This window comes from Eptesicus fuscus, chromosome 21 (genome assembly GCF_027574615.1).
Source record: "Eptesicus fuscus isolate TK198812 chromosome 21, DD_ASM_mEF_20220401, whole genome shotgun sequence".
NCBI lineage: Eukaryota > Metazoa > Chordata > Mammalia > Chiroptera > Vespertilionidae > Eptesicus > Eptesicus fuscus.
In genome coordinates this window covers 19,629,389-19,646,670 of record NC_072493.1, presented here as the reverse complement: position 1 = coordinate 19,646,670, position 17,282 = coordinate 19,629,389, and the positions used below count along the sequence as shown (strand labels likewise).

The 17,282-nt window shown below is 39.1% G+C and overlaps 1 protein-coding gene across 2 annotated transcripts in view; it reads left to right on the top strand.

Annotated features, from left to right (window-relative positions):
- The window catches only part of LOC103284536 (zinc finger protein 82 homolog), a 31,900-nt gene extending 26,264 nt beyond the window's left edge, over nucleotides 1–5,636 (top strand). For both annotated transcript variants that reach the window (XM_008139851.3, XM_028143472.2), the window contains exon 5: nucleotides 4,279–5,636. In XM_008139851.3, coding sequence (XP_008138073.2) covers nucleotides 4,279–5,636 — 1,358 coding nt within the window. The remainder of the gene's footprint in view (nucleotides 1–4,278) is intronic.
- Nucleotides 5,637–17,282: the final 11,646 nt, after the last annotated feature.

The following is a 17,282-nucleotide window of genomic DNA, read 5'->3' as shown; positions in this document are numbered from 1 at the left end:
CTCTCTGTAAAAAATCAATAAAATATATTAAAAAAGAAATATTATTTTAGCTATGTTTTAAAATTTATTGGTGAGATAACCCCTTTTCAAGTATTCTTTGTCTATATTCAAGATTATTTTAACTGCCATTTCTTATTTCAGTGTCTGTGCTTTCTTTCTGTTTTCATTATGTGAACTAATGGTTTATCTTATTTTCTGATATTTTTTTTGCTTTATGTATTAGTTTTTTCTAACCTAATTCTGCTTTTATACAGTTAATGTCTTTTGTGCTTTGCATTCATTTATTATTTTCCTAATTTTTTGAGGATTTTAAATTATTTTTAAAATTTTATTGGTGTGTTTTAATTCCCTTACATGCATTGTAGTTAAAATTATAGATACAAAGTTATTGTAGGTTTTTAAAAATTATTATTATTTTTTAAATATAAAAATACTATTTTGGATTTTATTTTCGTGTTGATCTAAGAGTTATTTAATATAGACTTCTAAAATTTCAAGTGGATTTACTTTTAAAATTCTGTTATTTCTAGTTTTAGTAAAAAAGTCTATATGATTTCAACTTTTTTATATAGACCATCTATACTAATAAAAGGGTAATATGCTAATTAGAACAGATAGACCAGATGTCTTTCAGATATCATTCTAGACATCATTCTGGATGTCCTTCCCAGGTACCTGCAGCCAGCCAGAGGGAAGGAAGCCTGGGTTCCGAGTGCCTGTGGCCAGCCAGAGGGAGGGAAGCCTGGGTCCCAGTTGCCTGTGGCTGGCCAGAGGAGGGAAGCCTGGATCCCCGATGTGTGGGCTGAAGCAGAGGCAGTTAGGGGTGATCAGGCAGGCAGGTGAGTGGTTAGGAGTGATCAGGCAGGCAGGAAGAGTGGTTAGGGGCAATCAGGCAGGCAGGCAGGTGAGCAGTTAGGAGCTAGTGGTCCCAGATTGAGAAAGGGAAGTCCAACTGCTGGTGCAGGATCAGACCTAAACCAGCAGTCTGACATCCCCTGAGGTGTCCCGGATTGTGAGAGGTGCAGACCAGGCTGAGGGACCCCCGTCCTGTGCACGAATTTTGTGCACCAGGGCTCTAGTATTATCATAATTGAAAAAGTCATCCTTTTTCTCTCATACACAACTCATTCAGTACTTAAATTTTCCTATGGTTTTTTTCTCCTCTTGGCTAGGCATTTACTGGTCTGTATTTAATGTGACCTTTGTTAGCAAGTATTTTACACTCCAGAAACAGCAGGACCCTTTGTCCCTATTAGTGAGTTCCCAACATCTATTCTTTTTTTTCTTTTGCTAAGGATTTCATGAGAACTTCAGTAAGGTATAAATATTTACCTCTGTATGAAAAATCATTGGTACACATTTCTAGGAAATACATGAATGGCCTTTCCTCTGAGGGAATGGAAGGCAGAAGACCTGAGCAAGGGGATAAAGGAACAGAACCAGTTGAGCATTTGTAAAATGGATGAGTAATAGAATAGGCTTAAGGGAAGATTAAATAAGTAGAACTCCTCAGAATCTTTTTAATATGTGGAGACAAAGAAAAAGTAACCCATAGCTTGGGGATAAAAGAATAAAATGAGTTGAGCCTTTGTAAAATGCATGATTAATAGAATAGGCCTAAAGGAAGATTAAATAAGTATAAATCATCAGTACTGTTTTTGTATGTGGAGACAAAGAAAAGTAACTCATAGTTATGTGAAGGAAGGAATGAGCATTATAGAGAATACTGCATAGTTAAGGGTATATATGCAGTGATAGTATGCATAAGAGTATACAATCACCATTTTCCATTTATATGTTTAACTGGATTAGTTTGAATGAATAAAAGAAATACTTAATCATTATGGTAAGATATCCTATGTAATAAAAGGCTAATATGCAAATTGACTGAACGGTGGAACAACCAGTCGCTATGACGTGCACTGACCACCAGGGGTAGACGCTCAATGCAGGAGCTGCCCCCTGCTGGTCATTGCGCTCCCACAGAGGGAGTGCTGCTCAGCAGAAGCTGGGCTCATGGCTGGTGAGTGCTAAGGATGTCTGACTGACAGTCCCTGAAGGCTCTTGGACTGCAAGCAAGCTCAGGCCGGGCTCGGGGACCCCCCGAGTGCACTAATTTCATGCACTGGGCCTCTAGTATAGTAAATATACTAAAGCCAGATTAGAGACAGAGAACTATATGGGAATTAAATGAGTGAAACCTATTATGTGCTATGAATTTATTTTTATTTTATCTTTTTAATCCTCACCCAAGGATATTTTTTCCATTGATTTTTAGAGAGAGTGGAAGGGAGAGGGAGAGACAGAGAAAAACACTGATGTGAGAGAGACACATCGATTGGTTGCCTCCTCCATGAGCTCTGACCAGGGCCAGGGCCAGGGAGGAGCCTGCCACTGAGGTAAGTGCCCTTGACCAGAATTGAACTCAGGACCCTTCAGTCCACAGGCTGACGCTCTATCCACTGAGCCAAATTGCTAGGGCTGAATTTATTTTTTAATGAAGAGTAAAGTAGAGATTGTGTTTTTTGCCCTTAAAGAGGTTTAAGGGTAAAAAAAAAAAAAAGAGGTTTAAGGGTAAGAAAATAAGCAGAATAACAATTGGAAAAATTAATAACTATATCATTTCAATATAGAGATTTAAAATATATATACATATATAATAAGACAGATATGTAACAAACAAAAACCCAACCCACCCAAAACATCAATTTAACTACGGTCAGTAGAGTTAGGCTTAAAGTAAGTGACTTTTAATCTAAGAGCTCAGGATGAGAAGGAGCTATCATACAAAAAGCCCAAATCAGAAGAATTGTGGGAGATATAGCAAACTGAAAAGTCCTAAAAGATGAAAAGTAAGTTGGGACATGCTCTACGATCTCAATAGGTCTCTACAAGTAGCAGTGAAGAGGACAGTGCTGAGATAATGTGTTATAAGCAAAGGCATTTTAATCACAGTGGGTTTGATTTTAGTCTAAGAATAAGGAAAATTTGTTGAAAAAAAGTTAAGTATGAATTTTTCTTTTATCTTCACCCGAATCATATGGAGAATGTTGAAATATTCTGTAGAATCCTATGCAAGAGATTTAGGTTGTATCTAAACCTGAACATTTGTAATAAGTACCCTAGTGATTCTAATCTATATCTCAATTTGAGAACCACTGACTTAAAATGTTTACAGGCATGTCTCAGAGATATTGTGGATTTGGTTTCAGACCACTGCAATAAAGCAAATATTCACCTTAAAGAAATTCACACAATTTTTTTGTTGTTTTCTAGAGACTATTCAGTTATGTGTACACCATACTGCAGTCTATTAAGTGTGCAATTGCTGGGATGTTTCTCAGCATCTAGAAGGGTTCAGGGAATCTGGAAAAGGGGCTGCGCATAAATGAATAAAGACATGAAATATAAATTTAGAAGGCATATTGGAGGCACCTTACCCTGTGACTGTAAGGCAAACCAGATGGAAACTTGGTTTTAGTACCTAAGTTCTCTGAATCTCTGGACCCCTAGTTTTTATTAACACAAATTGCCCTAAAGCAAAGCAGATATACATATCAAAGGTAAGACCTGGTAAACAATAAAGGATCATCAGATTGGGGAAACTGCCCTCAGCTGTCTGGCAGTAGGCAATAATAATGCAAGTCTTCAGCTCTGCTGAAACTGTCCATTAACCTTTTGATGGACTTCCTGTATTTATTATGCTAACTACTGTTCCTAGTCTCTAGCATGCAATAGCATTATGTCTAAAAGAACAATATGCATAAATTAATTTAAAATTATTTATTGCTAAAACATGTAAACCATTATCTGAACATTGAGTATATCATAATCTTTTTGCTGGTGGAGAGTAACATCAAAGATCACTGATCATAGATCATCATAACAAATATAATAATAACAAAAAAGTTTGAAATATTGCAAGAATTAATAACCAGAATAGAACACAGAGACATGAAGTGAACAAATGCTTTTGGGACAATGGTGCTGATAGACTTGGTTAATGTAGGGTTGCCACAAGCCTCCAATTTGTAAAGAACATAGTATCTGTGAAGCACAATAATGTGATGTACAATAAAATGAGGCATGCCTATAACTAATACCCAATCTTACATGAATTCTTATTTTTTTCTGGTGTTCCCTTATGTTTTTTCCTCCTCAAATTTTATAATAGTTTTAGAATTTCATTGGGCATTACTTTGTTATCTTTTTTTTCTGTAGAAATTTTACTACTTTCAGAAAAAGGAACTACATGTTTGTTCTCTTGTTTTCTTTCAGATTTGGAGACCAGATATGAAACCAAGAGGCTATTTTCAGAAAATGACATTAATGAAATAAACTTAGTCCAGTGGAAGATAATGGAAAGAATTAACACACATGGCTTTAAGAACCTAATTTTAAAATATAATTGTGAGTCAAAAAAAAATTTTAAAGGACAAGAGGGATATTTTGGAGAAGTGAAAATAACATCTCAAAAAGTGTCCTCTTACCAGAAACATACATCTCTTACTCCATATCAGAGAATTCATTTTGTTGAGAAACCCTATGAATGTAAAGAATGTGGGAAGGCCTTTAGAGTACGCCAACAACTTACTTTTCATCACAGAATTCACACTGGTGAAAAGCCCTATGAATGTAAGGAATGTGGGATGGCCTTTAGACAGACTGCCCACCTTAATCGACATCAGAGACTTCATACTGTTGAAAAACTCTATGAATGTAAGGAATGTGGAGAATCTTTCATGTCTGGCCCAGACCTTAGAGTACATCAGAAAATTCATACTGGTCAGAAGCCATATGATTGTAAGGAATGTGGGAAGGCTTTCAGAGTGCGTGGACAACTTACTCTTCATCAGAGGATTCATACTGGTGAGAAACCCTATGTATGTACAGAATGTGGAAAGGCCTTTAGACAGTATGCCCATCTTACTCGACATCAGAAGCTTAATACTGCTGACAAACTCTATGAATGTAAAGAATGTGGGAAGGCCTTTTTGTGTGGCTCTGGCCTTAGAATACATCACAAACTTCATACTGGTGAGAAACCTTATGAATGTAAGGAATGTGGGAAGGCTTTTAGAGTGCGACAACAACTAACACTCCACCAGAGAATTCATACTGGTGAGAAACCCTATGAATGTAAGGAATGTGGAAAGACCTTTAGTCGTGGTTATCATCTTATTCTTCATCACAGAATTCATACGGGGGAGAAACCTTATGAATGTAAAGAATGTTGGAAGGCGTTTAGTCGTTATTCACAACTTATTTCACATCAGAGCATTCATATTGGTGTTAAGCCCTATGACTGTAAGGAATGTGGGAAGACCTTTAGACTACTCTCACAACTTACACAACATCAGAGTATTCATATTGGTGAGAAACCCTATAAGTGTAAGGAGTGCGGGAAGTCCTTTAGATTGCGCCAAAAACTCACTTTACATCAGAGCATTCATACTGGGGAGAAACCCTTTGAATGTAAGGAATGTAGAAAGGCCTTTAGACTTAATTCATCACTTATTCAACATCTGAGAATTCATTCTGGGGAGAAACCCTATGAGTGCAAGGAATGTAAGAAGGCCTTTAGACAGCATTCACACCTAACCCATCATCTGAAAATTCATAATGTAAAACTATAAGGAAGTCTCAGTCCCTGTTGTAGAAACCTTATGAATGTAGTAATTCCTTTTGCTTCATACATGCAATCATCGTGGCATATGCAGTTTTATAGAATTTTTAAAATATGGTAATTTAGAAAAAAAATCTCTGAAAATGGCAGCAGAATAGATGTATGTGTCCTGAGCCTTGTCCCAGAGCAGATAGAATGAGTAACTAAATCAAATAACATCCACCCCAAATTGGCGAAGTAGACACAGCTGGTGAGACAGTTCACAGCCGTGAAGGGCAGAGGACACCTGGAGAATGGTAAAATCAGAAACCTGGGCTGGGGAGAACTGCGAGACCTCTGTGTGTGTGTGTGTGTGTGTGTGTGTGTGTGTGTGTGTATTCCTTTTTAATCCTTTTCTTCTTTTTCTCATCCCTCATACCATTTTTTCTCTCTTCAATATCATTTGTGCTCTCTTTTTTCTCCCCTAATTCTCTTTTCTCTGGTGGTCACTTATATTGGGGTTATTGGTGTCGTGTGTACATTCATGTTTTGTTCCTTTTATGTCGTGTCTTGTCAAGGTTTATTTTATCCTGTTTGGCCAATGTGCTAGAGAGCAAGCCACATAACCAGACACATGGAGAGGAGACCCCATCCACAAACAGGTCAATAATACTCCAGACCCAACTACAGAGGCAGTAAGAAGGCGGCAGTGAGGGAGAGAGAGTTAGTGAGTGAAGGAGCAAAAGAGGAGTGGTGTGTGTGTGTCACATTTAGAGCCTGCAGGACCTTCAGGGGCAGGCTAACTGGGCTTGCCTAACCAGGCAGCCTCTGCTACCATTGCAAACAGTCCTGGAGCAGCTGGCTTTTCCTCCTCACCTTTTTGAAGGGGAGAGCTGCTGTGACTGGGAGTCCAGCCTCACCTCCACCCAGGGTGCCCTCAGATAACACCCGGGACTCTACAGCCACCTGCACCAAGGACCTGCTACCTTGGCTGTGGCCCCACTGTCACCGAGACTACAGCCACCCTGGGCACAGGCTCCTGTGAGTTCTGAAGCACGCTCCCCTCTGACCGGCCCAATGCTTTAGTCCAGGACACTGCAACCACATGAGCAGCAGCCCCACAAGCAGCCCGCTCCAGGCCGAGGAGCGTCAGCCTCATGCAGCCTGCCCCGTCCAAGTAGCAACAGCTGTGCGAGTGGCCCACTCCTCTGTCTGAGGAGCAGCAGCCGTGTATGCAGCCCACCCCGTTCGAGTAGCAACAGTTGTGTGAGCAGCCCACCCCAATCCAAGGAGCAGCCTGCCCCTTCCCAAGGAGCAGTAGCCGCACGAGCAGCCTGCCCATGACCGAGGAGTGGCAGCCCAGTGTAGCCCACCCTGTCTGAGGAGAAGCAGCTGTGCAAGCAGCCTGCCCCTGTCCAAGGAGCAGGAGCTGTGTGAGAAGCCTGCCCCCATTCGAGGAGTAGCAGCCATGTGAGCAGTAGCTGCATGAGTGGCCCACCCCAGTCTGAAGAGCAGGAGCCATGTGAGCAGCCCGCCCCCATTAAAGGAGCCGCAGCTCGCCCGAGCAGTTCACCCTGGTCCAAGGAGCAGCAGCCACGCAAGCAGCCACCCTCACCTGTCCAAGGAGCAGCAGCCATGTGAGCGGCCCACACCCATCCTAGGAGCAGTAGCCGCTTGAGCAAACCACCCCCATCTGAGGAGCAGTAGCTGCTCAAACAGCCTGCCCCTGTCCAAGGAGCAGCAGCTGCATGAGTAGCCCACCCCAGACCAAGGCAAAGCAGCCGCATGCAGCCCGCCTCTGTCTGGAGAGAAACAGCTACACACAGCCTTCACCCATCCGAGGACTGGCAGTCCCTGCAACCAGCCCACCCCCATCCGAGGAGCAGCAGCTTGTGAGAAGACTGCCCCTGTCCAGAAGCAGCAGCTGCATGAGCAGCCTGCCTCCATCTGAGGAGAAGCAGTTACATGCAGCCCGCCCTTGTCCGAAGAGCTCTGGCCCCATGAGCAGCCTGCCCCTGTCCAAAAAGCAGTGGCCATGCAGCCCACCCCCATCTGAGGAGCAGAAGCTGCTCACAGCCCACCCCAGTCTGAGGAGCAGCAGCTTCATGAGCAGCCTACCCCTGTCCGAGGAGCAGCACCTTCACAAGCAGCCTCCCCCCCACGAACCAGAGGAACTACCACTGCTGCGAACAGTGCCCACCAGAGGAGCCACTGCCAACTGAGGAGTAGCTGCTGCTGTGACTGCCTGAGAAGCAGCTGCTGCCCAAGGAGCGACTGCCACCCAAGGAGCAGCCCCTGCACAACTTGACACCTAGATGCTTCAGTGAGAACAAAAACAAGTAGACAAACCCCCAAAGGAAAGAAAAGGAGGAATCTCTAAAAAAGAAGCTAAGTGAAATGGAGGCATGCAATAAAAAACAGTGGAGGACTGAATTAGCGAATTAGAAAACAGGGAAACAAAACACAACCAAACTGAACTACAATGAAAGAAAAAAATTAAAAGACAAGAGGAGAACCTAAGGGAGCTTTGGGACAACATGAAATGAAGCAACATATGAATAATAGGGGTACCTGAACAACAGAAAGAGAAACATGGGTTAGAAAATCTATTAGAATAAATAATATCAGAAAAGTTCCCTGATGTGGGGAAGAAAAAAGTCACGTAAGCACAGAGAGTACCAAACAAGATGAACCCAAAAATACCCACACCAAGACACATCATAATTACGATGGCAAATGTTCAGGGCAAAGAGAATCTTAAGGTTGCAAGAGAGAGAAAGTTATGTACAAGGGATCTCGCATTAGATTATCAAATTATTTCCCAACAGAAATACATTAGGCCAGAAAAGAATAGAAGGAAATTTATAAATTGATGCAAAGCAAGGGACTGAATCCAAGAATATCCAGCAAGGCTATCATTCAAAATTGAAGGGGAAATGAGTATCACAGACCAAAAAATGACATTAATGAAATAAACTTAGTCCAGTGGAAGATAATGGAAAGAAAAATAAACTCAAAATGGATAAAGAACTTCAACATAAATAAACTCAAAATGGATAAAGAACTTCAACATAAGATGGGAAACCATAAAAATACTAGAGGAATACAGAGGCAGCAAAATCTCAGACTTAGGCCGAAGCAATTTCTTCACTGTTACAGCTCCTAGGGCAATGGAAAATAGAGGGAAAATAAACAAATGGGACTACATCAAAATCAAAATCTTTTGTACAGCAAAAGAAACCATCAAGAAAACCAGAAAGCCCATTGCATGGGATAATATGTTTGCCAATATTATTACACATATTGGTTTTATCTCCCCAACATTTACAGGGAACTCATACAATATAACAAAAGAAAGATAACCCAATCAAAAAATGGGCAATGGACCTAAATACTTTTGAAAGAAGACATAGGAAGGCCAAGAGACATATGAAAACATGCTCAAAGTCACTAATCATTTGAGAGACAAATCAAGAGAACAATGCAGTACCATCTCACACTTGTCAGAATGGCTATCATCAACAAACAAGAAGTGCTTGTGAGGATGTGTAGAAAAAGGAACCCTCATGAAGAAAAAGGAATGCAGACTGGTGCAGCCACTGTGGAAGACAGTATGGAGTATGGAGTTTCCTCAAAAAATTAAAAATAGAACTCCCATTTGACCCAGTGATCCCACTTCTAGGAATATATCCAAAGAAACAAGAAACTGATCAGAAAGGATATATGCACCCCTATGTTCATGGCAGCACAATTTACCATAGCTAAGATTTGGAAACAGTGTAAGTGCCCATCAGCAGATGAGTGGATTAAATAACGGTGGTACATATACACATCTATACTATGCTGCAGTAAAAAAGAAGGAATTCTTACCATTTGCAACAGCATGGATGGAACTGGAGAGCATTATACTAAGTGAAATAAGCCTGTCAGAGAAAGATAAATATCACATGATCTCACTCATTTATGGAATATAATGAACAACATAAACTGATGAACAAAAACAGATCCAGAAACAGAAGCATCAATCAGTCCGTCAAACCTCAGAGGGAAGGTAGGAGAGGGTGGGGGTAAGGTGGAGAGGTCAACCAAAGGACTTGTATGCAAGCAAATAGTTCTAACCAATGGACACAGACAATAGGGGAGTGAGGGCATGAGTGTGTGTGTTTGGGGGAGAGGCGCCAATGGGGCAATAAGGACACATATGTAATACCTTAATCAATAATGAAAAACATTATTTAAAATGTCATTTAATGTATTCTACCATTACTCAAATCTGATAAACTTCACCTTCATTCTTAAAACTGATCTTAATATAAAAAATGTGGGAAAGACACTTACCTCTATCCCATCACTTACCTACTTGTATTATATTGAACAATATGCTGTTAACTGCTCTGTGTTACAATTTAGATTTGTAAAATCTATAACAATAAAAGAATAATACGCTAATTACACTGGATGTTCTTCCAGACGATCTCCCCAATTAAGCTGAGGCTATGAGGGAAGCCCGGGTCCCAGGTGCCTGCCAGGTTCTGGGTGCCAGAGGGAAGCTGGTGCTGGCAGCCAGGGGAAGGATGGCCTAGTCTTGCATGAATTTTGTGCATTGGGACTCTATGGTAATATAATACTGTGGCAGAGTAATATTACTGTAAATTCATTGATATTCCTCCCTTCAAGAGGTGGAATTTACAACCTTTCCTCTTTAATCTTATCAGACCTTGACTTTGACCAGAAGAATATAGTGGAAGTCCCAGTTTCTGGACCCAGACTTACTGGTACATTTTATTTTATTTACTAATATTGGCATACTCTCTCAAGTTCAGACCCTGAACTGTTAAAAAGTTTGGCTACTTCTGTTGAAGAGACCACATGGAAAAGTCCTGAGAATACATTGAGAAAGAGAAGTGCCCACCAGGATACCAGACAGTTGAGTGAAATAGTTTTGGATCCTTCAGATCAGCCACCAGCATTGAGTGACCTCAGTTATTGCTATATAGAACAGAAAAATTGATCAACTGAGCCCCTGCCCAAATTCCTGACCCACAAAATCATGAGATTAATAAAATGGTTGTTGGCTTAAGCCTAAATAATCAAAGTTGACTTAAGATACTATAAAAAAAAACCTGTACAGATCTATCAAAAAAGGAAAACATTTAAATTTAATTATGATCTTGTTTTTTTTAAACCAGAATCAATAGTTTTGCAGTCAACAAGAAATAATAAATAACTTTAACAAAGTTTTGCCAGATCATTCTATAATGCACTATTTTAATAGATGAGGATAGCCCCTAAAATGTAAAATCTAGATCAGTATCAATTAAGGTATCTGTAAGCATTTCAAATAGATTTTAGTAAATTGAACTTAGTAGTTTATTAAAATGATTATAAAACATAAAATGATCTACCAGAAATATCCAGGGACTTGATCTGTTGTGATTTAATTAGGTATCCAGATTTAGGTTTTCTAACCTGAGCAATGTAACAATATTGGAAAAAGTGACATGACTCAGTTCTGCTATCATAAATTGTTTCTCATTCTTGTTTATCTTCATTAGTTTTAAAAAAGGGATAAACAATAGCTCGGTTGGCATGACTCAATGGTTGAGCATTGACCTATGAACTAGGAGGTCAGGGTTTGATTCCTGGTCAGGGCACATGCCCAGGTTGTGTGCTAGGGTTCCCTTTCTCCACATACTTGCTAGCACTTGCTATTTATTGATTGTAGCCATGCTGACAGGTGTCAGGTAATATCTCATTGTGGTTTTAATTTGCATCCCTCTGATGGTTAGTGACCTTGAGTAATTTTTCATATGTCTATTGGCCATCTGTATGTCCCTATTGGAGAAGTGTCTATTCAGGTCCTTTGCCCATTTTTAAAATGGATTGTTTGTCTTCCTGGTGTTGAGTTGTATACATTCTTTATATAATGTGGAGATTAACTAACGTCTTGCCACATATATCATTGGAAAATATGTTTTCTCATACAATGGGTTCTCTTTTCATTCTGTTGATTGTTTCTTTTGCTATGTATAAGCTTTTTAGTTTGATGTAGTCCCATTTATTTTTTCCCCCTATATTTCCTTTGTCTGAGGAGACATGTCGACCAAGATATTGCTCTGAGAGATTTCTGAGATTTTACTGCCTATGTTTTTTTCCTAGGATTTTTATGGTTTTGTGACTTAAATTTAAGTCTTTTATCATTTTGAGTTTATTCTTGTTTCATTTTTTTGCATGTACCTGTCCAATTTTTCCAACACCGTTGATGAGACTGTCTTTATCCCAGTGTATATTCTTACCTCCTTTGTCAAATGTTAATTGATCATGTAGGCATGGGTTGATTTCTGGGATCTCTGTTCTATTCCATTGATCTATCTGCCTGCTCTTATGCTAGTACCAGGTTGTTTTGATCATGATGGCATTGTAATAAAGTTTGATTTCTGGTATTATGATACCTCCAACTTTTCTTTCTCAAGATAGCTGAGCCTACTTGGGGTGTTTTTTTGTTCCATATAAATTTTTGAAATATTTGTTCTAGATCTGTGAAATATGCCATTGGTATTTTAATGGAAATTGCATTGAATCTATAGATTTTTTTGGATGGTATGGACATTTTAATTATGCTAATTCTTCCAATCCATGAACATGGTATATGCTTCCACTTATTTGTATCTTCCTCTTTTTCTTCAGTGTCCTCTAATTTTTCAAATACAGGTCATTTATCATCTTGGTTAAATTTATTCCTAGGTACTTAATTTTTTTGTTGTTGGCTTGGTATTTTTTTCTTTGTTTCTATTTCTGATAACTCATTATTGGTGTATGGAAATGTCACCAATATCTGGATATTAATTTTGTATCCTGCTACTTTGCTGAATTCATTGATTAGCTCTAACATTTTTTTGTGAAATATTTAGGGTTTTTTATATACAATATTATGTCATCTGTGAATGACAGTTTTACTTCCTTCTTTACAGTTTGGATGCCTTTTATCTCTTCTTGTCTGATGGCTGTGGCTCTGATTTAGAGTATTATTTTGAATAAAAGTGGTGAAAGCGGACATCCCTGTCTTGTTCCTGATCTTAAGGGAAACATTTTTAGTTTTTGTCCATTGAGTATGATGTTGGCTGTGGGTTTGTCATATATGGCCTTCATTATGAATGAGGTATGTTCCCTCTATTCTCAAATTCCTGAGAGTTTTTATCATAAATGGGTGCTAGATTATGTCAAATACATGTTTGAATCTATTGATATCATGTGGTTTTTATCCTTTATTTTGCTTATGTCATATATAATATTTATTGATTTGTGGATGTTGTACCAACCTTACATTCCCAGAATAAATCCCACTTGATCATGGTGTGTCATCTTTTTTAAAATATTTTTTTTTATTGATTTCAGAGAGGAAGGGAGAGCGAGAGAGAGAGAGAAACATCAATGATTGAGCCAGCAACCTGGGAATGTGCCCTGACCAAGAATCAATCCATACCTCCTGGTTCATAGCTCAGTGCTCAACTACTGAGCAACATCAGCTGGGTGGTATATCATTAGTGTATTGCTGGATCTGGTTTATGAAATGTTTTGTTGAAGATTTTAGCATCTATGTTCATCAGGAATATTGGCCTATATTTTTTTTCTTTGTAGTATCTTTATCTGGATTTGGAATTGGATAATGTTGGCTTTGTAAAATGAGCTTGGAGTTTTCCCTCTTGAATTTTTTGGAATAGTTTGAGAAGGATGGGTGTTAGTTATTTTTTGAATGTTTGATAAAATTCACTTGTGATGCCATCCAGTTAAGGACTTTTATTTGTCAGGAGGCTTTTTTATTTAAGTACTTCAATTGTACTGGTTGTATTTGTCTGTTCCTATTTTCTGATTTTTCCTGATTCACTTTTGGAAGATTGTATGTTTCTAAGAATTTATCCATTTCTTCAAGATTGTGCAATTTTTTGGCATATAGTTATTGATAGTATTTTCTTATAATTCTTTGTATTTATTCAGTGTCAGTTGTTATTTCTTTCATTTCTGATTTTATTTATTTGGGTCTTCTTTCTTTTTCACTTGATGAGTGTGGTTTAAGGTTTATCCTCTCAAAGAACCAGCTCTTGCTTTTATTGATTTTTGGTATTTTTTTTACTCTATTTTATTTATTTCTACTCTGATCTTTATTATTTCCTTCTATTCATTTTGGGGCTTTTTTCCTTACCATTTATTTTAAGTTTGATTGCTTATTTGAGTTTTTTCTTCTTTCTTGAAGGAGGACTTTAATGCTATGAATTTCCCTCTTAGAACTGCTTTGCTATTTCCTACAGATTTTTTGTTGTTGTGGTCTCATTTTCATTTGTTTCAAGGTAACATGTTATTCAGCCTCCACGACTTTGTGTATTTTGCTAGGTTCATACCATTATGGTCAGAGAAAATGCTTGATGTCATTTCAATCTTCTTAAATTTATTAAGAATCTTTTTGTTTCCTAACATGTGGTCTATCCATGTTCCATGTGCACTTGAAAATAATGTATATTCTGCTAATTTGGGGTGAAATATTCTGAAGAAATCAAATCCATCTGATCTAGTTTTTTATATAATGCTACCATTTCCTTGTTGATTTTGTGATCTACCCATTGGTGTCAATGGGGTATTAAAATCCCCTACTATCACTGTGTTTCTGTTTATCTTTCCTTTAATGTCCATCAAGATTTGCTTTACATATTTAGGTGCTCCTATGTTGGGTGTAAAAATGTTTAACAGATTTATATACTCTTGTTGGATTGCTCCTTTTATCATTATGTAGTGTCCTCCTTTGGCTCTTTAGCCTTTGTTTTAAAGTCTATTTTGTCCTTTATAAGCTTTGCTATTCAGCTTTACTTTTCCTTTCCATCTGCATGAAATATCTTTTTCTATCCCTTTACTTTTAGTGTGTGTATCTTTTGTTCTGAGGTGGGTCTCTGGTAAGACAGGATATACATGGGTCTTGCTTTCTTATCCATTCAGCTACCCTATGTCTTTTGATCAGATCATTTAATCCATTTACATTTAAAGTGATCATTGGCGGGTACATGTTATTGCCATTTTATTCTTTTAACTGTTCTTTTTTTGTCCCTCCTCCTCCACCGCCTTTTCCTACTCCTCCTCTTCTTCCTCTTCCTCCTCCTCCTCCTCCTCTTATTTAAGCAGGCCATTTAACATTTCTTGCAATACTGGTTTGGTGATAGCCAAATCATTTAGCTTTTTCTTGTCTGGGAAGTTCTTTATTTCTCCCTCAATTTTATATGATAGCCTTGCTGGGTAAAGTAGTCTTGGTTGTAGTAGTTGCTTTTCATCACTTTGAATATTTTATGTTAGTCCCCTCTGGCCTGAAATGTTTCTGTTGAGAAATCAGCTAACAGTGTTATGGAAGTTCTTTTGTAGGTAATTAACTGCTTTCTTTTGCTGCTTTAAATATTGTCACTTTGTCATTACCATTTCAATGATGATCTGCCTTGATGTGGGCCTCTTTGGGTTCTTCTTGTTTGGGACTCTCTGCACTTTCTAGACTTATATGTCTTTCCTTCAGTAGGTTAGGAAAGTTTCAATAAATATTCCTTAAAATAGGTTCTCAATATTTTGCTCACTCTCTTTTCTTTCTGGTAGTTCTATGAAGCAGATGTTGTTGCACTTCATATTATCACAAAGTTCCCTTAGACTGTATACATTACATTTAATTATTTCAATTATTTTTTGTGCTGCTCTGATTCGATCCTCTGCTACATCCAACCTACTTTTTATTCTTTCCAGTGTATTGTTGATGTTAGAGATGGTATTCTTAATTTCTGACTGTTTATTTTACATGGTTTTTATGTTCTTTTTCATGCTGTTGTAGCTTATACTAAGTTCCTTGAAAATCCTTATAGCCATTACTTTAAACTCTTTATCTGATAAATTGCTTGCCTTCATTTCATTTAGCTTTTTCTGGAGATTACTCCCATTTTCTCATTTGGGTCATTTCTTTATTTCCCCATATTGGCTGTATCTTTGTTTTTGTTTCTATGTATTAGATTGATCTATGAATCACAGTCTTTGTGGGGTGGCATTATATAGTAGATGTCCTGTGGGACCCAGTGGTCAATCTCTTTTATCTCCTGAGCTGGATGTTCTAGGAATGTCCCTTGTGTGTGTTATGTGGGTTTTCCTGTTGTAATTGGGGCTTCATTGCTATTGGCTCCTTTGTGCATGGGATGAAACCTTAGGCTGGCTGACTGTGGGGCTAAACCCCGACCATACCATGAAAGCTGTTGTACAGGTGCTGACAGAAAAAAAAAGGAGGAGGAAAAAAATAAGAAACAAAAAAAGAATAAGAAAATGAAAAAATGAAATAAATGGAAAAAAGAATGAGATGAGAAAAGGGGAAGAAAAAATAAAAATAAATAAGAAAAATAAAGAAAATAAGAAAAAATAAATAGAAAATAAATAAATTAATTAAAAATAACAAAATAATTGAATTTGCCTTACCAAAATATAGTTGCTGCTGCAATCTCCCTTTGTATATGCTGTTTTTGAAGTTTGTTGGATCCTGCTTTGGTGTTATTTGAAGGTGGCCACTTTGTGTGTTTGGTTCTGAGCCTTTGGGAAGGACTCTAGTGCAGACGAATGTGAGGTGCTGGCTGTGCCTGCCCCTCTGCAACTTGTTTGAAGCTACATGTAACCCACAGTTTATGTCTTTCTCTGCTAGGTTTAGCTGTGCATGGGAAAAGCCAATCTGTACTCCAAGACTGCCTTTTACCAGTACTGGGCATGGGGGTGGGTCAGTAAATGTGCCACGGCACCCTGGGATCCTCCTCCACTTCCTGCTTTTCTATTAGACTCAATCACTGACAAGAGCCTCTGGGAAAAATGGGAGGGAGGGGCTAGTGGATCTCTTGTGAGCCTTCAGGGAAAATGGTGGGTGTTTTTCCCCATCCCAGAGCCCCATGACTGTCTATCCTGGATTTTAGTCTGACCTCGGTAGAGTGGAGCCTCTAGTAAGGTGGGTTGGGCCGCTGGAGCCCAGAGGGTGGGTCTGCTGGAAGCCAGGAGGGTGGTTCTATTGGGTCTTCCATGAAGGGGAATTGCCATTCAAGTTCACAGGAAAGTGGAGGAAATGGTCCCACCCCAAAGCCAGTCACTAACACCCCCTGAGTCTGTCTAGACTTCTACACCCTGGCCTATGCCTCTGATTCCTCAATAGAGCTTAAAATATGCAGGGTAGCATGAGAAGGATTATAGAAATTGGAGTAATTTTATTCCCCGTGGCTGATGCCTCTCAGAAGGGATTGCCTTGTCCAAGAAGGATGGTGACTGCAGTATTGGAAAATGACTCAATTCAGAGATCCTGGCAGCTGTTCCCCAGCCTTCTCCTCAGTGCCTCAGACCCCAGACTCTCCTCAGAAGACAAGTCTACGCTGCTCTCCCTATGCCAGAGCCCAGGGTGAGTGGATGTGAACAAAAATTTCAGTTTTTACCCTTTGTCTCCAGCAGATTCCATCTCCTTGGAAGACAGAAACCCTTCTGCTTTTTGTAGCTGGATGTTATGTGGGCACCTCTTCCCAGCTCTGGTGTTCTGAGCTATGGGGTCCAACTGAGGTTGAGGCTCCACACTTCTCAGGGGGAAACCACCACAGCTGAGATAGCCCTTTGGAACCCCAGCCACTGACCTTGGGAGCAGGAC